Source organism: Chionomys nivalis, chromosome 18 (genome assembly GCF_950005125.1).
Source record: "Chionomys nivalis chromosome 18, mChiNiv1.1, whole genome shotgun sequence".
Lineage (NCBI taxonomy): Eukaryota > Metazoa > Chordata > Mammalia > Rodentia > Cricetidae > Chionomys > Chionomys nivalis.
Window position 1 is genome coordinate 4615768 of NC_080103.1, and position 24325 is coordinate 4640092.

At 40.0% G+C, this 24325-nt stretch overlaps 1 protein-coding gene across 5 annotated transcripts in view; it reads left to right on the forward strand.

Annotated features, from left to right (window-relative positions):
- The window catches only part of Ash1l (ASH1 like histone lysine methyltransferase), a 157737-nt gene that overhangs the window by 41482 nt on the left and 91930 nt on the right, over nt 1-24325 (forward strand). For all 5 annotated transcript variants that reach the window (XM_057793376.1, XM_057793374.1, XM_057793373.1 and 2 more), the window contains exons 4-5: nt 12551-12652; nt 22966-23704. In XM_057793376.1, coding sequence (XP_057649359.1) covers nt 12551-12652; nt 22966-23704 — 841 coding nt within the window. The remainder of the gene's footprint in view (nt 1-12550; nt 12653-22965; nt 23705-24325) is intronic.

Here is a 24325-nt window from a genome sequence, read left to right on the forward strand (position 1 = left end):
GGGTGTGATGATGCACGACTGTAATCCTAGTGCTTGGGAAACAACAGCAGGAAGATTACTACACGTGTAGCAAATTCCCAACCTGGCAGGGCTTTATTGTATGAGCTTATCTTCAAAGTACAAGAAAAGAGGAAATTTTGTTTTTTGTAATAAAATGTACAAAAGAGGGATTATAGGATTCTATAAAATGAGGGGCCTTTCAGAGAATGACTTGTTGAGAAAAAGACGTAAAATAACACTCAACATGAACATTTCACTGGAGAAACAGAACACTGTACATTCATTTATTCATTAATTTTCTCATTCATTGGTTTATTTCCAAAACTTCAGCACTGTTGTAGTTATTGGCATGTGATATTGAACAAAGACCTGATGCCTGACTGCTTGTCTTTGTCAGTGCAGGAAAGGAAGTCAGACAGTACGGGCAAGCAGATGCAGAAGGACATAATTGAGAGAAGCGTGTGTTGTTGTTACTACAGAATGGCTAGAGGGAGGAAAGGTGATGGGAGAGAACTACCTCCCTAGACACTTAGCACAACCTAAGGGTAAAAAGAGTTGGGATGAGCAACCAGGGTGAAAAGTATATTTTGAACATCCTGTACTGGAAAGTAACTCAAACACAACTTAAAAAAAAAAAAATTCTTGCTACAAGAAGAAAGAATTTGGGAGATTGTAGCTCAGTGGTAGAGTACTTGCCTAACATGTATAAAACTTAAGGCTCTTTGCCCCCAAAGTCAAAGATTTAAAGCAGAAGGATAATCAGTCCTTGTAATATAGGACAGCAGAGTGAAAATGGTGAATTAGCAGAGGAAGTCTGATCTGTTTGCAGACCCTGCCAACAGAGGGTTGAAAGGTACACAGTAAGAGAACTCATTCCAGAGGAAGAGAAAGGACAAGAAACAGCATTGCCAGATACCTCTTTGGGGCACTTAGTTGAATGGTGATATGATTATGGGAAATTAGGTGTTACGCAAAGGAAACAGAGAAAGAAAAAAGTTTTAGGTAAGTTGGAGATATGACTCAGTGGTTAACCGCACTGACAGCTTTTGCAGAGGACCCAGGTTTAGTTCCCAGCACCCACATGTTAGCACACAATTGTCTGTAACTCCAGTTCTGGAAGATCTGATATTCTGTTTGACTTCTTAGGGCACCATCCATGTATGTGGTGTACATGCATACATGTGGGCAAACACTAATACACATACAAATAGTTGCTTTTTAAAAACTAAAAGGAAAGAAGAAAACAGCCTCATCCTTGTTGCTATTTTATAAGACATAGATTTCTATCTCAAGAGAGAAGTTAAGCTAGATGTACTGGCCTTTACGTGTAGTTCTGGACACAGGAGTCTGAGTTAAGACCAGCCTGGCCTGTATATAGAGTGGGGCGGAGGGCAGAGATACAACTCTGCTACCTTCTGCAGCAGCCCGAGTAGGTATTTTTATGAAAACTTTTTTTAATTTATTATTTATTTATTTATTTATTTATTTATTTATTTATTTATTTATTATGCAATATTCTGTCTGTGTGTATGCCTGAAGGCCAGAAGAGGGCGCCAGACCTCTTTACAGATGGTTGTGAGCCACCATGTGGTTGCTGGGAATTGAACTCAGGACCTTTGGAAGAACAGGCAATGCTCTTAACCACTGAGCCATCTCTCCAGCCCCCTTTATGAAAACTTTTTTTTATTTTTTTATTTATTTATTTATTTATTTTTGGTTTTTCGAGACAGGGTTTCTCTGTGGCTTTGGAACCTGTCCTGGAACTAGCTCTGTAGACCAGGCTGGTCTCGAACTCACAGAGATCCGCCTGCCTCTGCCTCCCGAGTGCTGGGATTAAAGGCGTGCGCCACCACCGCCCGGCTTTTATGAAAACTTTTTAAGGCCTGTTTTGTTTCTTAGTGAAAATGTGATTTATGTAGGTGGGTGACCGTAGAGATGTTTTGGCTGGGGGTCTAATTCGATAAGGTAAAACCTTATATAGGTCACAAGATTTTCACGAAGTGATTAAGACATTCTTTTTTATTATAAGTGGAGTTTCTTTTGAGGTTTGCAGACAAGTGCATGCTTGTAGCTAAGAACAAAGGAAGGCTATGTGCTTAGACTTTGCACATGACACTGCTTTGACACTTATTTAAAGTATCTGTATGTAAAGGAATATGGTCTCCTTTTCAAATATTTGTTAAATGAGGACTTCTTTTCCTTCTCCTGTCCCCTTATCTGTCATTCTATCCTGTGTCAAAATGTATGTGAGTGTGTGTGTGTGAGAGAGAGACAGACAGACAGACAGACAAGAGACAGAGATTCTAAAAATAAAAGCTGCACATTGGGCATGTTAGAAAGACACGGGAACTGAATTGATAGCTCCATAGTTAAGAACCTTTGTTTTTAAAGAGAACCTAGGTTCTATCCTCAGCACCACATGGAAGCTCCCAAACATCTGTCATCTGTGACTCTTGTTCCAGGGGCTCCAATGACTCCTGACCTCCTTGGGTACCAGGCACATATGTGTTATACAGATACACACGCAGGCAAAACACTCATAAAATAAAATAAATAAACCTGGAGACAGGGAGACACAGCCTTAGCACTAAGAAGACAGAGGCAGGAAAATTTGAGGTCATTCTGGCTAACAAAGGAAATTGCAAGACTGCATAGCAAATCCTTGTCTCAAAGACAGGCTTGGGACTAGAGAGATAGCTCCATCTATGTAATGGATCTCCCAACACCCTCGGAGAAGCCAAATGTGGTAGCATGTGCCTGTAACCACAGCTAAGGATTGGAGGACACCTAGGCTAGTCCCTGGCATTAATTGGGCAGTCTGTTAGAGACCCTGTCTTAAGAAATTAAAAGGAGGGACTGAAGAGATGGCTCATTGGCTAAGAGCACTGGCTGCTCTTCCAGAGGTCCTGTGTTCAATTCCCAGCAACCACATGGTGGCTCACAGCCATCTAAAATGAGATCTGGTGCCCTCTTCTGGCCTGCAGGTATACATGCAGACAGAGCACTGTATACATAATATACATAATAAATAAGATTTTTAAAAGAAAAATTAAGTGGAAAGGGACTGGCAAAATAGCACAGCTATAAAGCACTTGCTGCCAAATCTAATGACCACTCGGTGGAAGGAGAACTAAAACTGTGCTGTGACATGTGCTGTGACATGCTTGCCTTTCGTGTGGGAATAGACAGGAGTTAATATGTGTGGAGGTCAGAGGACAGCTTGTGAGAGTAAGTTTAAGGTTTATAGTAGCCCTACCCTAAGAAACAATGTAGGAAAGATCATCATAAAAGAAGAACTGGAAAAAGATGAAGTGCACAACTGGCTTTAGCAATTATGTTGCCAATCTGAGAGCAGTTTGTTTAATAGCAGGTGTTAAGTTTCTGGAGGCTGAAGAATAAATGAAAAGTAAAAAAGTATATAAATAAGAAAAGTTTTATACCAATTGGCCTGGTGCCATACATATTTAATCCCTGAACTTTAGAGGCATAGGCAGGCAGATCTGTATGAGTTTGAGGCCAGCCTGGTCTACACAAGCTCTAGGGTCAGCCAGGGTTGCATAGTGAGACCCTGTCCAAAAAAATAAAAAAATAAAAAATAAATTGCTATTTTATACCAGTTCTGATTAGTTTATGTACTAATTAGTTAATTAGTTTGTGTCTTTTGTGAATTTTTCTCAACTGTGGTTGCTGTTGTGATGGTCTTTATTCTTGAGGAATAAAGGTTTTAAAAACAAGCTATTGTTTTAAATTGATCGCCAACTGAAATGCCCCACCCCTGACTTATACACAAATACATAGTGTTTTTTTAAAAATTGTCAAATTACCTTTGGAAAATTAAAATTCTGAAATAACTTTCAGTGACAAGACCTGGAACAATTCTCGTGACTAAATAATGTTAATATTGGGCTATAACCTTAAATACCCAGGAGCCCGTGCTGATAGAACTACATGGTTGGCTAAACAATGGAAAGGACACAAGTTTTGTGCAGAGCAACTGTAAGTGATGCCTGTAGATCTTACCTTTCAAGGGGTGGAGCTTCTCTTTATTATTACTACTGTATGTGGGTTTGTTGTCTGTGTCAGCTGATTGTTCTTCCAGAGAACCCAGGTTTGATTGCTAGCATCCATATGGCAGCTCAGAGTTGTTTTTAACTCCAGTCACGCAGTCTGATGTCCTCTTATGGACTCTGTGGGCATCAGGCACATAGACTGGCAAAACACCCATACACACACACACACACACACAGCACTTAAGGTATGGCAGGCAGATCTCTGAGTTTGAAGCCAACATGGCCTACATAGTGAATTCCAGAACAGCCAGGACTACACAGAGAAACCTTTCTCAAAAAACAAAAGAAAGCAAACAACCCACAAGCATCAAACTGACTTATTTCTTGACTTAAACCAGCAAAAGATAAAAAGAATAATAATCCAGGACTGGCCAGATAGCTCAGTGAGCATAGTGCTTGCTTTGCAAACATGAATATCTGAGTTCAGATCATGGATATCCATTAAGAAACAAACAACAACAACAAAAAGCCAAACATGGTATCTAGCCAAAGTAGTAAGCTCCCAGGTTCAGTTTAAAACCTTGTCTCAAAACTAAGGTGGCAGTGGTAGCACTGGGGAGGCAGAGGCAGTTGAATCTCTGAACTTGAAGCCAACCTGGTCTACAGTGAGTTCCAGGACAGCCAGGGCTATACCTGTCTCGGCGGAAAAGGAAAAAAAAAGAATGAGAGAATGAAAATACAGTTTTGTGGAGCTGGAGGGTGACTTGGTGGTTAGGAGCACTGTGCTTTAGAGGTCTGAGTTCAATTCCCAGCAACCACCTATAACTGTGGTCCCATGGGATCTTATTCCCTCTTCTGGTGTGCAAATGTACATGCAGACAAAACAGCCATATACATAAAGTACATAAATAAGTAGAAAAGCATTTGGGGATGATATCCTGCTGTGTCTGGCTGTCATATCTGCACAGGCCACAGACAAATACCGGCACCCAGTTTTTTAATTTATATGTTGTTCTGTACTAACCATGAAACTCTTAATGGTCTTAACATTAAAATTAATATTCTTAATTACAGAGACTAGGTTTCCTGGTTTCATCTATTCCTGGTAATTGAATCTATTATTTGATCTATATAGGTAGATATGATATATGTCTGGTGAGAACGGGTATCTGACATGGGATGTCTAAACTTGACTTTTCAGCATTTTTTAAAATTATTATCTAGGCTTTTTTTTTTTATTGTTTGGCTGGCTGTTTTTTTGTTTTTTGTCTCATGTAGTAGTACAGACTGATATCAAGACTGGCTGTGCAGCCGAGGATGACCCGATCACCTGCCTCAGTCTTGTGGGATTGCATGGGTATCAGTGCCAGTGTTTGCTGTATGCTAGGCATGCACCCTACCAGTTAGAATCTATCCATACCAATACTAACTCAAAGTTTTGTGAGTTTTTCTTTTAATATTTATTTTTAATTATGTGTTTGTACATGTGGGGAGGTATATACATGTATCTGTAGTGCAAATCTAATTGGTCTCAATAATAAAAGTCGTGAGTCAGATATTAGGGATGAAAGGTCAGAGAAGCAGAGCAGCCACTGGGCCTTACCTCTACAAAATCCTCAGACCGAATGGGTAGCCTGTCTCTACACGTTCTCAGACTGACTGCCATCTATTCGAAACCTCAAACTAAATCCTGAGCTCCTTGTCTCCTCCTGCCTTATTCCCAGCCATATCCCTTCCTTTCTCCACCTCCCTAGTAAATGATCTGATTTTTGCTTTGTGAGGAATTTTACAGTTGGTGGGGGGGAGGTACTTTGGGAGGTTTTGTTTGTTTTTAGCACAGACTCTGATGAATCTTTCCCTCCTCTTAGTGCATTTAACTAGTATGGTAAATGAAATGCAATTGCTTTCTGTAAATGTATTTCTTATAGTCAGAAACACCTGTTTTTGTTAAAGATCAGCTTTTATCCCACCTTTCAAATTATTGACAAGAAACGTGTAGCGCTGTTGTGTTCAAGAGATTGAGGAATAAATAGATTTAGAATTTAAATCCAGGAACAAAATACTTCATCAAAGTCTCCAAATACTGAGGCTGGGGAAATAGCTCATCAGTTAAAATGCCAGAACCCATATAAGCCTGAGGTAGACAGTAGCCTGCCTGTAACTCCATCCTTAGCAGGTAGAAACAGGGGTTCTTCATAGCAAGCTGGCAAGCAAAACTGTCAGTATTACAAGCTGTGGGTTTGAGAAATCCTACTTCAATTATTAAGGTGTGTGACCAATTGAGGATGGTCCCAACATCAGCCTCACTCAGACCACCACATGTATGCATATGCCCACACAAACATGTGCCTCCACACATGCAAATCAACATGTACACCACAAACATAAAATTTAAATTTTGTGCCCTGCTTTAATTTTTGGAAAGAAATGATTTAATTACTGTTTTGAAATAAGTCTACATCTTTGTGTTTCTTTTTTTTTCCTTTTTTTAGATTTATTTATTAATTGTGTATACAGCATCTGCCTGCATCCTTGCAGGCCAGAAGAGGGCACCAGATCTCATTACAGATGGTTGTGAGCCACCATGTGGTTGCTGGGAATTGAACTCAGTACCTCTGGAAGAGCAGTCAGTTCTCATAACCTCTGAGCCGTCTCTCAGCCCATAAGTCTACATCTTTGAACTCACCACTAAGCACCATTTTAAATCTAGCACAAGTTAGTTTGTTTTTCCATGCTTAATCCAAAGATGTTTGTAGCATTGGAAACATCAGACATTTTGCTCATTTAAATAATTCCTAATTAGTGAGTGTTTATTATTGAATTCCAAATAAGGTATATAGTATATAAATTTGTAAAAAAAAAAAAAACACCTTTAATATGAATTTAGATGAAAGAAATAAATTTGTCTGGCCAGATTACTGGTTTCCTTGTTTTCTTTTTCGTTTATTTATTTTGAGACAAGGCTTACTATATAGTTCTGGTTGACCTGGAATTTACTATATAAACCAGGCTAATCTGCCTCTACCTCCAGAGTTCTGGAATCAAAGTCATATATATGTCATGATGCTTAATCCGTGTGTTCTTTCTAATTCATATTTACACCATGAAAATTTATTTTTTTGAAATAGTTAAGGCTTCAGTGAAGTAGTTAGGTTGAATCTTGTTTTCATGGTGAGCGTGTGGGTGTTAGATTTTTTTTTGTTGTTTGTTTGTTTGTTTGTTGTGTTTTAGTTTTATAAGATAGGGTTTCTCTTTGTAGCTCTGGCTGTCCTGGTTCTTGCTCGGTAGTCCAGACTTGCCTTAAATTTACAGAAGTCTGCCTGCCTTTGTCTTCATAGAGTAGTGGAGTTAAAGGCATGTGCCACTACCACCTGGCAGGTTTTTGATTTTTTTTCTTTGTTTGGTTTTTTTTTGTTTTGTTTTTGAGGCAGTAGAATCTCACTATATATCCCTGCTGGTCTGGAGCTTCTATGGAGACCACCAGGTTGGCCTCAACTCACAGAGATCCATCTATCTCTGACTGCCACCATGTCCGGCTTTTTTTTTTTTCCTTTTTAAAATTTGTTTACAATTTTTTCTTCAAGTTAGAGTGAGAGTGTATTGCTGTGTGTGTGCTCACGTACTTACGCACATGTGTTTGCTCCCATAAGAGAGTGTACATGCCCTAGGATTTATGGAGATCAGTTAACAATTCTCTTCTTTCGGCAGCTTCCAGGGACCTAGTTCAGGTCTTCAAGCTTGCTCAGCAAACTTTTTTATTCACAGAGTCATCTCATGGCTGTGTATTTGTAATAATATACTTCTACTTTTCTACACACAGAGACACTATCTGTGGCAGTTTTCTCTTGATTCTGATAGCTTTGACCATTTGACTCTTTGCTTACTCCCAGTTATCTGTAAAATAGCATTCTTTTTTTTTTTTTTTGTAGATTTAATCAAGATTTTTTTTAAAGCAACCTTATGACAGCTATTTGGTCTTCACTTATTTTTGTGGATACTATGCTCTTAGATTATTGTTCATAATCCATTTGTGTTCTTTTTTACCTTTTCAATTTTCCGACATTCTTGCCCTTTTTCTTGATATGTGCATACCATCTAGACCATCTTCCCCTTTTTGCCTTCATTGATACAAATATTTTCTGAAAGTCTTGTCTTATAAGTTTATCAAATAATGGACTAATGAAACTCAAAAATACTGTAATTCAAATGACTTGTGAGGTTTCTTTATATATCCGAGTTTATTTTCGGTTCTTATATCCCTCTATGTATCATCCTAGTTTGTGATACCTTGGGTTTCCTCCTTAATATCACTCTGCTGTCTTCTTCACGAAAATGTCTTTATTATCAGCAGGCATTAGGAATTGACTCCTAAAATCACTATATCTTTATTATAAATCCAGTTTTAGTTAAGCATATGTTCTCTTCTTTCTGTGTAATTAATGCTTTACTTATGTGTATGTAGTTTCTAAATATGTTTCTAGGCTGTGGTCTGAGTACTGAGACCCCCCCTAATTAAAAATTCTATGAACTGAAGAATTCCATCTATATTCCTTTGTTCTAAATTGAAATGAGAAATGATGGAAACTTGCTTATTTCTATTATTGTGTGTTTGTGCACTTTTTTTGAGGTGGTATCACATTTTCTTGAGCTTAAATTCATATAAACAGACCTTGTTTTGTGGAATCAAGTCTTTGCATATCTTTGCTGGCAAATCTTACCTCACTACAAGTGAAACTGAGTAATGCTTCCCCCAAGCTGGATACAACAAAGTCGTAACTCCACTTAGAAGATAACTGGGAATTAGAAGCACAAAAAATAAATAGGGGAAGCAGAAAACTGCTTTGTCCTTTGTTAAGGAACTAAACAGAAAGCTGGACACCTGGATCCAATTAGTATCTTGATACATCTGGTATTATTGCTGTGGCTTAGATATCAGTTCATTGCTAGAGAAACCAAGGTAAAAGAGTCAGTACATTAAAAATATTCTTTCCAGATGACTTTCTATCTTGCAAGTTCTTCCCTGCCTGGGTATCCTTGTTTTTGGAGGACATCTTAATTGTGTTCACTTTACATTTAAAGTAGATATTGATAGCTATAGGTTAGTTTCTTTTTTTGTTTGTTTGTTTGTTTTTCGAGACAGGGTTTCTCTGTAGCTTTGGATCCTGTTCTGGAACTAGCTCTGTAGACTAGGCAGGCCTAGAACTCACAGAGATCCGCCTCCTGAGTGCTGGGATTAAAGGCGTGCACCACTACCGCCAGGCCTATAGGTTACTTTCAACTCCTGACTAGAGTTTGTTTCTGCTTTCCTTAAGTTCTTATTTTAAAATGGAATATTCACTTAAATGTGTTAGTTACTTATGTATTTGACATCTAAAATATTTTTTACAATAATGGTGAATTTTCAGCTTAGTGAAGCACAAGTCATTGACATTCTCTCCCCAAGAGAAAAGTAGCGTGACCAGTATCAGGAACCTCTTCCTATGTAGTAGTCATTAACACGTATAAGCCACATTGAATTTTGTAAGGTGACATTACATTTACTATACCATTTGGGACTTAAAATGGTCTTATGGTTTAGAGTGCTTTAATAAGCCAGAGTAAAGCATGTTGATTTGCTTTGCTCCTGATCTTTAATTTACTAAAGATGGAACAATCAAACCTAGGTTACTTTTCTCCATACTTATTTGACACCGTCCTGCACTCCACTCTGCATTTTGTTTTGTCTTATGTTTGGACATACAGACATGTTAGTTCTTTCTGGATATTCTCCTATTCGTCCCTAGTTACTGAACTGTATAACGGAGTCAACAAGGCAGTAAGTTTATATAGTTGATAGACTTATGAGCCAGTCTTCACGTACGTCATGCATCTTCAGCAGGTTGCTTCTTGCTCAACAGTTACAGCACTGCTTTCCAGTCTTAACTCTGTTTACTTTAAATTGTTGGGCATTGTTTTTCTCCCAGGTATTCTCATCTCTTACTGCACCTGTTAGCACTGCTTTTGAGCATATCTCATGGATATAATTTTATTCTCTAAATATGCAGTATTGTTAAGAACACCTCTACTCTGTATGAGCAGGGGATTTCAACACACTTCTACAAATGAAAAATGATAACTTTCCTGAATTTTTATTCCAGGCAACTATTACATTCTAATGATACTTTGCTGGCCTCCATTACTTTCAGAAAATGAAAAATGGCTCAGAAGCTAAGTGAGCTAAGCCATCTCTCTCTCAATTGTTTCAATTTCTCAGGAATTGCTGTACAATGCTGCCAATAAAGATCTCCAGGGATCTGACCCCTATTCCACCTCCCACTGCCTCCTAAGCAGCTCCAGATGCCACCAAAAGAAGGAGCTTTGAAGAAAGTGCCTGTACCCTCTTTACCCTGAGGTGGGTGAGGCCAGGCAGGGTGGTTCTCAGGATACCCTGTTGATCAAAGGTATAGTTGAAGCCTCCATGAAGACTTTGAAGATGACCAAAACATTTGGGGAAAGTTACCAAATAGCTTAGAAACTGAAGATGGAGCTCAAGAGCAGACAGCACAAATACCATCTGAAGTGTAGTGTGTGATGACACACACAACCTTAAACAAGCTCCTGTTCTCTGATCTATTTTCTCCCACCTCCACAGTCTGGCCAAACACCAGCCATGAAAATACCCCCGATGGATGTTAGTTTATGACTGAGAGAAAACTATTAAAAGTGCTCTTCAGTTCCTTTCTTCCCTGGCTCTTAATCTACCTTGTTTCCCATTCATCAGGAATGCTAATAGAGTGCAGTGACGTCTCAAGCGTCTTGGCTTCATGCCTCGCTAGGAAGAATATATCTGTCCTTATATGAAATCTTAATTCTTAGTCTTCACTGATGCCTTGCCTTTTTACTTCTTAGATGTTTTATTTTATCATACTATTAGCTCTGTAGTAGACATTCTGAGCCAGCACCATGGGGATTTACTGTACTCTTTTCAAAAGTCCCTTTTTATATCTCTTTGGAATTCAAAAGTAAACTGTCTTTGTTCTTGAGTAGATCTTACATCTCATTACTGTGTTGTAGAAGTAGGGTGCACTGTCACAGCGTGAGTTTATCCAGTATCTGACTTCTCAATACTGCCAGTAGCTTACAAAAATAATAATTCCACTGGTATTGCTTAAGAAACTAATTAAGCCGGGCGGTGGTTGTGGCGCACGCCTTTTATCCCAGCCCTGGAGAGGCAGAGGCAGGCGAGGCCAGCCTGGTCTATAGAGTAAGTTCCAGGACAGGCTCCAAAGCTACAGAGAAACTCTGTCTTGAAAAAACAAAAAACAAAGAAGAAAGAAAGTAATTAAATAAAACAGGTCATACTTTTTCTCCTAGAGGAAGGGAAATCATAGAAACTTAGCTCTGTTTGTTTCTTCTGTTCTGTGTTGTCCTTCAAAAATTAAATTGTCTTCATTAGATAGTTAAGTCCTAGAGGCAGTTCCACATAGTCTCCTCTTCAAGCCTTTGGTTTCTTTTGTGCCTCCAATTATATGTTAAAGCTTATTTTACATACAAAAGTGAATGATTTAGAGTGTTTCTAATTCTTTTGACAAAAAATTGATGTTTATTATGTAATTTAAACAGTTGGCTTTTTAGGTTATTATGAAAGGAGTATTAGAAACAAGAATATTTGTGTAGGAAAATAATCGTTCCTGAGCATCATTGTTTCTCCTGAAAAGAGATGCACTGAATTATGTGCTGCACCAGTGTGTGGTTTTGCTAAAATTATTAGACTTTTTAAAGGGAAATTTTTTATGACATTTTATAGCTATAAACTAAGTAACCATAAGTGTATACCATTAAAGATGTATCCCACAAATAAATTTATAACCAGTTCTTTCAGAATTTTCTATAGAAGAAAACAGAATGTGAAAATTACTTTGTGAATTGGATAAGATGATGGACTTCACCTGGTGTGGTGGTGCACTCCTTTAATCCCAGCACCCAGGAGGTAGGGGCAGGCGGATCTCTGTGAGTTCAACACCTGCCTAGTCTACAGAGTGAATGCCAGGACAATCAGAGCTACACAGAGAAACCCTGTCTCAAAAAATGATGATGAACTTGAGGTCTAAGCTTCCACTTTTTATCTGAGTCTATTAAATGAGATACCTAAGTTGGATATGCCTTTCTCACATCAGTTTTTTCTCAATTACTTGTATTATGTTTTACTGGTTTATATGATGAGTTTTAATAAAAAATAAGGAACAGGTTAGACTATCAATTTTTACCAGTAAGTATTTTATAGTGATGAAACAAAAATTACAATTTATTTTTATCTTACCATTAAAACTAGAGTTGTGTTTCTCTGCTAATATATAAATTCTGTGAGACGTGGGAAATTCTGTCAGTAACATCTGGCATGGTTCATCCTCTGCTTATTTTCTTCTTGTGAGCTTACACGTCGTACTGCTGCAGGGAATCGCAATGGTAGCAGCAGAAATTCCCTGTTCTATCACAGCACGATCTGATAAACACTTCACGTAGTCTTGGATTGACTAGCATTTCTTTGTTTTTCTTCCAAGGTTCCCAGTCAACTTCAGATAAACCTCCCCAGCGGTCTTCAGAAAGCACAAATTGTAGCCCTACCCGTAAAAGGTCTTCATCCGAGAGTGCGACTTCAGCAGGTAAGTGCTGTTGTTTTATTATCTGCTACTTAATGAAGATCTAAAGCAAACAAAAAATGGTCTTTTCATCTCAGTGTCAGTGATAATGTATAATGGGAAAATTCAGTCGTTTTACTTTTAAAAATTGAAATGAGGGCACTGGAGCGATGGCTCAGCAGTGGAGAGCATATGCTGTTGCTGCACAAGGACTTGTCAGCACTGGCCTCCACGGGGACCTGTCCTTGTGCACATACTTAACACACATGACACACACACAATTTTTTGAATTGAAATGATGTAAAATAGTGTATTCTCTAATAATATGGCTTGAAGCCCTTTAATAAATGATTATTGTTGTGAGTATATTGGCACTTGCCTATACTCTCAACATTTGGGAGACAGAAGCAGGATTAGGAGTTCAAGGTCATCCATGAAATATTTAAAGATAAATCTCTCAAATATACACATTAAGTATTTAAATTAAAAAAAAAAGTAAGCTGGTAATCCCAGCACTGGAGAGACTGAAGCAAGAGATATTGCTACGAATTTGGGGCCAACTTGGGCTACATTATATGATAATAATAAGGTTCAGAATTACAGCTCAGTTGATAAGAGTGCTTTTCTCACATTTATGTACCCCTGGGTTCTTTCCCCAACATTGCAGTTTATATAGAGCTTACCTAGGTTACATAAGACAATATCAAAAGAATAATAAGCATATTTCATTGTTTTAGATAAATGACTCTTAAGATGACAATAAGATAAGATGACAATGAAGATAAATGTCATTAAGATGACAATTCTCTAAACCAGTGTATAGGCCGGGCGGTGGTAGCGCACGCCTTTAATCCCAGCACTTGGGAGGCAGAGGCAGGTGAATCTCTGTGAGTTCGAGGCCAGCCTGGTCTACAAGAGCTAGTTCCAGGACAGGCTCCAAAGCCACAGAGAAACCCTGTCTTGAAAAACCAAAAAAAAAAAAAAAAAAAAAAAAAGTTTATATGTGTAATGTGGTCTTTTTGAAATTCATTTGAAATGATGGGCTAATTCTGTAACTCATGGGGTTAAGGCTTTTATCAACAGCACACTATGGCACATGTATACAATATATATTTGTTGCGTTTTTATATATTATGTGTGTGCTTGCTCGTGGTGCACACATGTCACATCGTAAATGTGGAGGTCAGAGAACAACTTCCCAAATTGTTCTGTTGTTTGTCCTGTGGAACCGAGACTGAGCAGACTGAACACAGGCTGCAAGTGTATTTACCGCTGAGTCATCTCACAGGTACTGATTCTAAGATTTCTATAGTGCCCAGTAGATGTGGTGGCTCATGCCTGTAACTGCAGTACTTGGGAGGCTGAACCAAGGGGTTTTCCAAGATTTCAAAGCCAGCCTGAAATACAGAGACCTCGTCTTAAAAAGCATAAAAGTGAGGCGGGCAATGGTGGTACATGCCTTCAATTCCAGCACTTGGGAAACAGAGGCCAGCAGATCTCTGTGAGTTCAAGGCCAGCCTGGTCTACAGAGAGAATTCTAGGACAGTCTAGAATACCTAGGCTACATAAAGAAACCCTGTCTCGAAAAACAAAATAAGGCCAGGCGATGGTGGCACACCTCTAATCCCAGGAGTTCAGAGTCAGAGTTGTAGTCAGCCTGGTCTACAGAGGGAGTTCCAGGATAGCCAGGGCTACAAGAAAGAAAGTAGTCCTTCAGGCTTCAGGTTTCAGCTAGTGTATTGGTGAAATCTTTCCTGAAGATAAGTTCCTCCTCTGGTTGACCAATGGCCCCAGCCATTTCCTTCCTTACATTAGATCTCTGTGAGGGAACACTGTTCCAGTTATCTTATAACCAAGGTAGCCGCTGCCGCCGCCGCCGCCGCCGCCGCCGCCACCACCACCACCACCACCACCACCACCACCACCGGGGCTCATCTACTTGAATATTTGGTTTCCAGTGATCGGAACTGTGGGTGAATGTGTTACACTTTTGGAGTTGCAGAGATACCCTGACGTATCGGGAAGCCAGGCTATACTGGAGGGATAGGGCCGCAATAGTACAGCTCAGCTCTGGAGAGTAGAGCCACAACAGGACAGCTCTGCTCCTTTCCCTTAAGGGAAAATGTCTTAACAGAGCTGTCTGCTTCTTCTCTGGTCCAAGATGTTACTTCTTTTGCTAACACTGTGCTACAAGGGAAGCCCCTGCAGAAATGTAGCCGTCTCTTCTGACTCCTGAGAAAAGTTGTTACTTTTTTCTGCTATTCCTTGCTCAGCCCCGCTTAAGGAGCAACCTAGCAAGGTTCTTCTTTCTGTTCTGTCCCGCCTTGCTCAGTGCTCAGTGATTGTTTGGTTTCCTGCTCCAGTTGTCTCTTTTACTCTACAGTAACTATCTGGTAAAGGGTAGGAAGTGTATTCTTGTTGTAGGAAGTGTGTCAACTGGGGTTGGGCTCAGTCTCTTGTTCTCTGCCCCCATTTTGTGGATAAGATGTAAACTCTTAGCTACTGCTCCAGTTCCATTCCTGCCTGCCGCCATGCTCCCCACCATGATGGACTAACCCTCTGAAACTAAGCTTTCTTATGCTTTCTTTTATAGGCTGCCTTGGTCATGGTGTCTCCTCACAGCAATAGAACAGTAACTAAGATACCCCTTTAATCCTAACACTTGGGAAACAGAAGCAGCCAGATCTATGTGAGTTGAAGGCCAGCTAGGTCTTCATAGTGAAACTCTATCTCTAAGAAAAGACTATCCATTCCTGCCAGGACTATAAACATATAGTATGCTTTATTGAAGCAGAATGTCTGGAAATAGGGCCTTTGAGTTTATGTTGTTGATACAGGTATAAGTCTTCAAGCTTGATGATCTGAATCACAATAAATATATTTTTTAAAAAATTTTAAAGACCAGAAATAGTTACTCCTAATATACTTCCTTTAAAAATATTTTTATCAGCTGGGCGGTGGTGGCGCACGCCTTTAATCCCAGCACTCGGGAGGCAGAGGCAGGCGGATCTCTGTGAGTTCGAGACCAGCCTTGTCTACAAGAGCTAGTTCCAGGACAGGCTCCAAAACCACAGAGAAACCCTGTCTCAAAAAACCAAAAAAAAAAAAAAAAAGAAAGAAAGAAAGAAAGAAAAATATTTTTATCATATTTATTTATTGTATGTGTTTTTGTCACAAAGGCACAGGTCAAAGGACACCTTATAGAAATCAGTTATACCTTTTTGTTTCTTACTATTTTATTTATTTATTCATTTATTTATTATGTGGGTCCCAGGGATGGAGCTCAGACCTGGCAACAAGTGCTTTTAACCACTGACCTGTGTGTATGACCTTATACATTGACTTTTGGTTCATTTGTTTGTTTTCATGAAGGGGTTGGTGAGATGTTTTTTCAGGCTGGCATAGAGTCATTGTGTAACCCAGCCTGGGCTAGAAATCAAAGAAATCCTGTCTCAGCCTCAGAAATTCTAGGTTTTCAGCCACCACTCGTGTCCTTTCAGTTCATTCTTCTCAAACATGATTCTAATGTTATAAAGAAAGTCTTTTTAACAGAAATGAAAAACAGCTAGATGGCTTTATAAAGAGAGAGAACCACTGACTGTAGACCACGGGAATTTTAACTTGAAATATAGGTTTTGATGAACTTTCTAAAACCATGAAACTTGAGCATATAGGAGAAAAATCTTCATGACCTTGGGATAGACAGATTTCTAAGGCTGATCGTGGCACTCTGGAGGCTGAGGTAAGAGGGTCACTGTGCAGTTAATACCAACCTGGAGTAATGGAGAGCTCCAGTCTTTTGCATAGTATTATGACATTAGCCTCTAACCCCAGGAGTGGAGAGTTGAGATGGGAGGGTCAGGAATTCAGGGCCGACCTCAACGATGTAATGTTTTATTTTGAAGCTGGCCTTCACTACTTGAGTCCCCATCTCAACAATGAAAAGAAAAGAAAGAGGAAACATTTTTAGTGGGTCATGGATATGATCACACCAAAATTTCAGTGTTTGGGAGACTCTCTTTTCATTCCCTGCTACTCCAGAGGCTATCATGTACATGCCTATGCAAGACCTTAGGCTTAAGCCTCAGTAGTTAGGGAAAAATAATGAAAGGAGTAATATTTCCTTTACCAAAACCAAACATTTTGTTGTTGGTTAGGGCTGCTATTGCTGTTGCTATCAGTGAGGAGGTAGATGCTGGTGGTCAAGGCCAGCCTGGGCTACAAGAGACCTAAAACCAAGGAGCTAAATCTTAGGAAGCTGAGAGATGGCACAAAAGGGAGGGGAAGCAGGGCTGGGTGACCAGCAGAGAACAACGTCACCCAGCACTCTGAAGGAGGAGGCAGACAAATCTGTGAGTTAAGGGGCAGCTTGGGTTATAGAGCCTGTCTCAATTTAAGAAAAAGAAAAGGCCGGGCAGTGGTGGCGCACACCTTTAATCCCAGCACTTGGGGGGCAGTGGCAGGTGGATCTCTGTGAGTTGAAGGCCAGCCTGGTCTACAGAGCAAGTTCCAGGACAGGCACCAAAGCTACAGAGAAACACCGTCTTGAAAAAAAGAAAAAGATTTTCATTTAAGCAAGGAAATTAGGGAAGGGCAAAATAGTTCACTTGATAAAAGCATATGCCACCAAGCCTAAAGAGTAAACTGTGATCTCAGACCCCACATGCTAAAGAGAAAACCAGCTCCCATAACTTGTTCCCTGATCTTTCCATACGTGAGCTATGCTACAAATGCTCACCCCACACACAGTAAGTTCATTTTCATGTCCCATAATTTTCTATTTTTATACAATCAATCCATTTGTTTGTTTTGGTTGGCTTTGTTCTGTGAGACAGGGTTTTTCTATCTAGCCCTGACCTGAAACTCGCTCTGTAGACAGGCTGGCCTCAAACTCACAGAAATCCACCTGCTTCTGATTCCTGAGTGCTAGGATTAAAGGTGTGTGCCATCACTGTCCGACTAATCAGTTTCTTTTAAAGAAGCTAAGAAAAAAGGGACCAAAGAGATGGCTCAGCAGGTAAGAGCACTTGCTGTCTTAAAAAGTACATTGATTCTGTTCCCAGCATCCACATAGTTCTTTACAGCCACCTGCAACTTCATTTACTCTGGATCCAGACCCTGTCTTTTGTCCTCCAAAGGCCAAAATTTGTTTTGGTTGCACTTAAATAAATTCAGTCAAAAAAAAAAAAAAAGCAAACATACACCAAAAACACAACTTAGGTGTAGATGTAGAAGAGATTATTGATGGATTGATGGCTAAGAACATTTTTGTAGATATCCCAGCACTTCTTGCTCTTGAAGCAAGGTTCAGAGAACACACATGGTTGTTGACAAACATACATGAATCTAGTTCCAGGGCATCTTCTGAACTACACATCAAACACACACATGGTACACACACATATATGCAGGTGCAACACATGAATGAATAAATCTGGGCCTGGTGGTGGGGCACGTGCCTCTAATCCCAGTACTCAGGAGGCAGAGGCTGGTGAATCTCTGTGAATTCGAGTTCAGCCTGGTTTACACAGTGAATTCTAGGACAGGCAGCAAACCTACACAGAGAAACCCTGTCTCAAAAATAAATAAATAAATAAATAAAAAATAAATAAAGAGAACAAAATTCAGGAACAGCTGAGGGGGCGAAAACTCATATACATAAAATCAGATAAAGTTAAGAATTGCAGATTTTGCTGCGCAGTGGTGGCACGCGCCTTTAATTCCAGCTCTTGGGAGGCAGAGGTGATCTTTATGAGTTCGAGGCCAACCTGGTCTACAAGAGCTAGTTCCAGGACAGGCTCCAAAGCTACAGAGAAACTCTGTCTCGAAAAACAAAACAAAACAAAAAAGAATTGCAGATTTTATTTTAAAAATATTTGTTTACTTATATATTGTGTGTTTACATATGTGAGTTGTCAGAGTACAGCTCACAGGAGTCTTATTTCTATTCCACCATGTGGTCCTCAACTTAGCCACAAGTGTCTCTATGCTCTGACCTGTCTTGCAGGCCCAAAACTGCAGGAGTTTTCAAGTATTGGGAGGCCGTTTCTGGGAACAAAAGTCACAGAAGTTTGACAAAACATGCAACTTACAGGATGAGTTGGTAATTTGGTAGGAGGAATATATATATGTAACTCCAGCTATTCTAAAGGGTTAACAAGCCCTCTGGCTGAAACTTTTTGTCTTAAAGTTCCCCTGCAGAGGACAACCAGTAGCAACACTGTACCAAGTTAAGGCCATAAACCATTTGAGTTTAATTTTATACCCCCTGTGTCAGTCAGGGTTCTCTAGAGGAACAGAATCGATGGAGGAAGGGTTTATATATAAAGGGAATGTAGTAAAAAGGCTTGCAGGCTCTGATCCAACTAGTCCAACAGTGACTGTCTACCAATGGAAAGGCCATCTTCAGAGTACTGAGATGTATTTCTGCTTTCAGTTGAGGAAGAATTGGGAATGAGAGATTTTTATTTTCCTCCAGAGGGAGGATTGTATCAGTATCAAGATATGGACTGGTTGTTGATGACACCAGTTCTGGTTCTGCAAAGTAGTTCAAAGAAGTCCTCGTGATTTAGAGGGCAAGATGGGTCTCAGATGATACTTGTGCTCTGGGGTTTCTCACTTCATAAATAATTGCCCTTACGGAACTTGGGGCATTGATTATTCTTCTGAGAATCCAACGTGACTGCAGGTTTAGGATAGTAACTTCTCTTTGCCTTCAGCTTTGAAAGGCAAAAAGATTAGAGCTAGGATAGACAACCGTTCCTTTATGGATTAACCTGCCTGAGCTCAGAATTAGTCAGGTAAGCCAAAGTAAAAGACAGACACAATGAAGGCAGAAGGCCCTGCTTTCTGGCCTAAGATAGGAATCACTTCAGAGACAGATTCTGTCACACAGTTTTATTGTTTGCCTGTAGATTTCCAGCTTTTTCCATTATATAAACTTCTAGAAAGGCAGACATCATCAGTATTAAGAGGAAACAAATAGTGGGTACCTCCTTGACCTGCTCCTGTGGTGTTGTCAATAAAAGGATACCTAAGGAACTTTTTAGGCTACTCGAAGTATTTTTGTTTTACTGTGTTGAGCAATAACAAGGGTGTGTATGTGTATAGTTCTTGCAATGTGGATTCTAGGGTTACAGTAAGAAGCTACTCTGACAGTCCTAAAAAGCTGTTCTCCCCCACTAGCCCTTAATTTGCCAATTCAAGGCACAGTAGTGGAATTCAGAAAGCAGAAAAGGGATCTTTATTCATTATGGCCACATTGAAAAGAAACAGAGATCCAGTTATATAATATATCTCATCCCTCCCTTACCTTGTTCATTTTTAGGATTTTAACATCAAGTTACTGGGATTGTTAGGAAAAATCCATTTCCTGATGAGATAGATGTTTCGGTAATTGGTAGTACTTAATAGGGAAATATTTGGGATTGGGTTAGAGCGGTGGTTCAGTGATTAAAAGCAATTATTGGCCTTCTAAAGGACCTGATTCTTGCTCCTAGCATTTCTTATTCTCCTCTGGTATCAGAAAGCATCTGTACCCCTGTGATGTAGACACATAAATAAAAGTAAAATCTTAAAAAACTAGATTCATAACATATTTTTCCCATGTTTGTTTTTGAATAGGGACTCATATAATCCAGATTGGACTCAAACTCACTGTGTAGCCAAAGTTATCTTCAACATCTGATCTTCCAGCCTCTACCACTCTCCCACATGCTGGATTTTTTTCCCCAAAACTTGATACATGATATTGTTACATACTAGGTAGACACTTTTTAAACTGAACCCCAACTCTAATACCATTTTCTTAATTTTAAAATGTGTGTGTGTGTGTTTGTGTGTGTGTGTGTGTGTGTGTGTGTCTGTCTGTGTGCTTGAGCGTGTGCGTGCACTCATGTATGCAGGCTACCGTCAGAGGACAACTTTGAAAAGTTACATCTCTCCTTCCACTGTGGGTTTGAACTCATGTTATCAGCAAATGCTTTTACCCTAAGCTATCTCGCCAGCACTAATTTTAAATATTTTTGGATAGAGTTTTGCTGTGCCCTACTGTCTCAGTCCCCACTCAGTAGCTCAGGCTGACTTGAAGTTTGTGGTAATCCTTCTGGCTCAGCCTCCTGTATGCTGAAGTTACACAGTTATTAGCCACCATGCATGTCAGCTAGTGGCACATTTTAGAAACATGTAGGTAAGTCCATTACTTAATAAACTAGGACCTGTGGGTAATAATAATAATAAATTATGAGTTTAGAGACTTAATTACTTTCCTGTTATTAAACAATGCCTTAGAAGAAGAAACTTAAGGGATAAACGGTTTATTTTGGCTCACGGTTAAAGCTACAGTTCATCTTTGTCAGGGCAACAGGAACTTGAAGCAGGTTGTCACATCATATCCACAGTCAGGAAATGAAGAAGGATAAATAAAAGCTGCTTCTCGGTTCCCCTTCTCAAGGTCCCATTTAGAAGAAGGACACCACTCACTGTGGTGGATGGTCTTCCACCTCATTAACTAAGTCCCAATTGGGCTGAAGACATGACTCAGCAGGTAGATCTAAACACACGCTGCAGAAGCCTGACAGCCTGCATTCTTCCCTTCCAAATCCACAGCAAAATGGAAGGTGAACCTAAAACACAGTGTTGTTCTCTGATCTCCATACATGCACGATTCCACACACTTGTGTACACAAATACAAGCAATAATTCTTTTAGAAAGATAACCTCTTTTTTTTCTTCTTTTTTTTTTAAATATTTATTTATTTATTATGTATACAATATTCTATCTGTGTGTGTGCCTGAAGGCCAGAAGAGGGTGCCAGACCTCTTTACAGATGGTTGTGAGCCACCATGTGGTTGCTGGGAATTGAACTCAGGACCTTTGGGAGAGCAGGCAATGCTCTTAACCACTGAGCCATCTCTCCAGCCCCCAGATAACCTCTTTTTTTTGGGTTTTTTGAGACAGTGTTTAGCTTTGGAGCCTGTCCTGGAACTAGCTCTTGTAGACCAGGCTGGCCTCGAACTCACAGAGATCCACTTGCCTCTGCCTCCCAAGTGCTGGGATTAAAGGTGTGTGCTACTGCCTGGCCAAGAAAGATAATCTCTTACAATCGTGTTCAGAACCCCCATCTCGCAGGAATTCTGTAGTTTGTCAAGTTGAAATTAACACTCACCTAACCCCATCACAACATCACCCCTTATCAGGTTGACACTCAAGCACACCACTTTTAAAAGTGACCTTCCATCCCAGGTCCTCATACTCTGAAGATGTGAAGTGCATTCAGTCCAGCCCTTACGGTAATCCTTATTCATGGAGGTAGAGAAATGATTCGGTCATTCAGCACACTTCTTGAAAAGGATGTGTATTTGGTTCCAAATAAAAATAATATGGATAGTCCGTGAGAAACAGCACACAAGAGTGGACCCCACCCACCCCACCCCCATAAATACAAATTTGGATCCACATGAACACATATACAAAAACCTCACAGGTATTGTATATTAAACACCTTTAATTCTAGAATGTAGAAGTCTAAGGAAGGAAGATAACCTTATCTGGTGAGTTCCAGGCCAGCCTGGGCTACAGTGTAACACCCTGTTTGAAAAATCAGGAAGAAAGAAGGGAAGGAACCCATCTTGCTCAGGATTTAGCTGAGTGGTAAGCAACTTGCCTGATATGGGCAAGTCTATGGATTAGACCCCCAGAAATCGGACAAGTTTAGCTCTTTATCCAGTCTTTAACTGTATAGCCTTTATCTTTTGTTAGTATAGAAAGTTACTTAGCCAGGCATGGTGGGACACACCTGTAATTACAGTACTTTGGGAGACAGAGACTGAGGATTAGGAATAATTTGAAATGTAGTAGATTCAAGGCCATCCTGAGCTACAGAAGACCTGTCTTAAACAAAATAAAAGAAGGGGCTGGGAGATGGTTTAGTTAAAAATACTGTTCTCCAGAATAGCTGGGTTCATTTCCCAGCACCCATATCCAGCAGCTCACTAACTTCCTAACTTCAGGGTATCAGACTCTCTTTTCTGCTCTCTGTAGGCACCTTTGTGCACATGCCATACACATACATATACATAAATTAAAAATAAATATTTAATTGATGAAATTAAATTAAAAGCTGGTTGATTTCCTATAATCCTAGCACTCAGAAGACAGGCAGGAAGGATCGATCGCCACAGCTTCAAGACCAGCCTGGTTTGCCTGGTGCATTCTGAGCCAGCGAAAGCTTTGTAGCACAGCCTTATCTCAAAAGGCGAAGAAAAAAATAGAGACAGCAATTTAGATAACTCAGTGATCAATTTTTTGTCTGTGTGTGCTGTGTTGTCTCTTTTAGTGAATGGAATTCCCTCCAGAAGTCCCAGATTGGTTGCGTCTATGGATGATTCTGTAGACAGTCTGTTGCAACGGATAGTACAACACGATGAGCAAGAGTCCATGGAGAAAAATACCGATGCCGCAATAACAACTGTGTCTGTACCACCTTCCTCCAGTCCAGGCCATAGCTATAGCAAAGAGCGAGCCCTAGGTAAATCGGATAGTCTTCTAATGTCTTCAGTCCCAGGTGACTCTTGTAATAATAATGTCCCACTTCTTTCTGAAAAGTTAGCGAGTCGATGTTCTCCCCATCATATCAAGAGAAGTGTAGTTGAAGCTATGCAGCGCCAAGCTCGGAAAATGTGCAATTATGACAAAATCTTGGCCACCAAGAAAAACCTGGACCACGTCAATAAAATTTTAAAAGCCAAAAAACTTCAAAGGCAGGCCAGGACAGGGAACAATTTTGTGAAACGCAGACCAGGTCGACCTCGGAAATGTCCCCTCCAAGCCGTGGTATCAATGCAAGCATTCCAGGCTGCCCAGTTGGTCAATCCAGAATTGAATGAAGGTGAAGAAGTAGCGCTGCACCTAAGTCCAGACACAGTTACTGATGTGATCGAGGCTGTGGTTCAGAGTGTGAACCTTAATTCAGAACATAAGAAGGGGTTGAAGAGGAAAAATTGGCTGTTAGAAGAACAAACTAGGAAAAAACAGAAGACAATACCAGAGGAAGAAGAACAAGAAAACAATAAAAGGTAATTTCTTTCTTAAGATGTTAATGGTCTAAATAACAGCACTCTAACTTCTTTATTTTCTTGTTTGTTTATCTTCTATATGTGTGTATGCTTATGATGGCAGGTATAGGGGAACCCCAAGAACAATCTGTGAGATCTCTTCCACCGTGTGGGTCCCAGACATCAAATTTGGCTCATTGGGCTTGGCAGTTGGCATCTTCATTGATGAGCTAATTTCTCCAAGACCAGCTTAAGTGTCTCCAAATTGTACTATATTTATGTAACTGAACCAAGCTACCAACCTACCTTCCTTCCTTCCGTCCGTCCTTCCTTCCTTCCCTTTTTTTTTTTTTTTTTTTGAGACACGCGATTTCTCTGTGTGTCTCTGACTGTCCTGGTACTTGCTTTATAGACCAGGCTGGCCTCAATCACCAAGATCGACCTGCCTCTGCCCCTTACTGCTGGGATTGAAAGTGTGCACAATGGCCTGGCTTCTTCAGGCTGTTTTCTTTTTTTGTTTGTTTTATGGGTAAGGCTGGCCTTGAACTACCAGAGATCAACCTGGCCCTGCCTCCTGAGTGTTGGGATTAAAGTGCCACCGCACCCTGCCAAAAACTGTTTTCTATACATAAGAATGTTTTT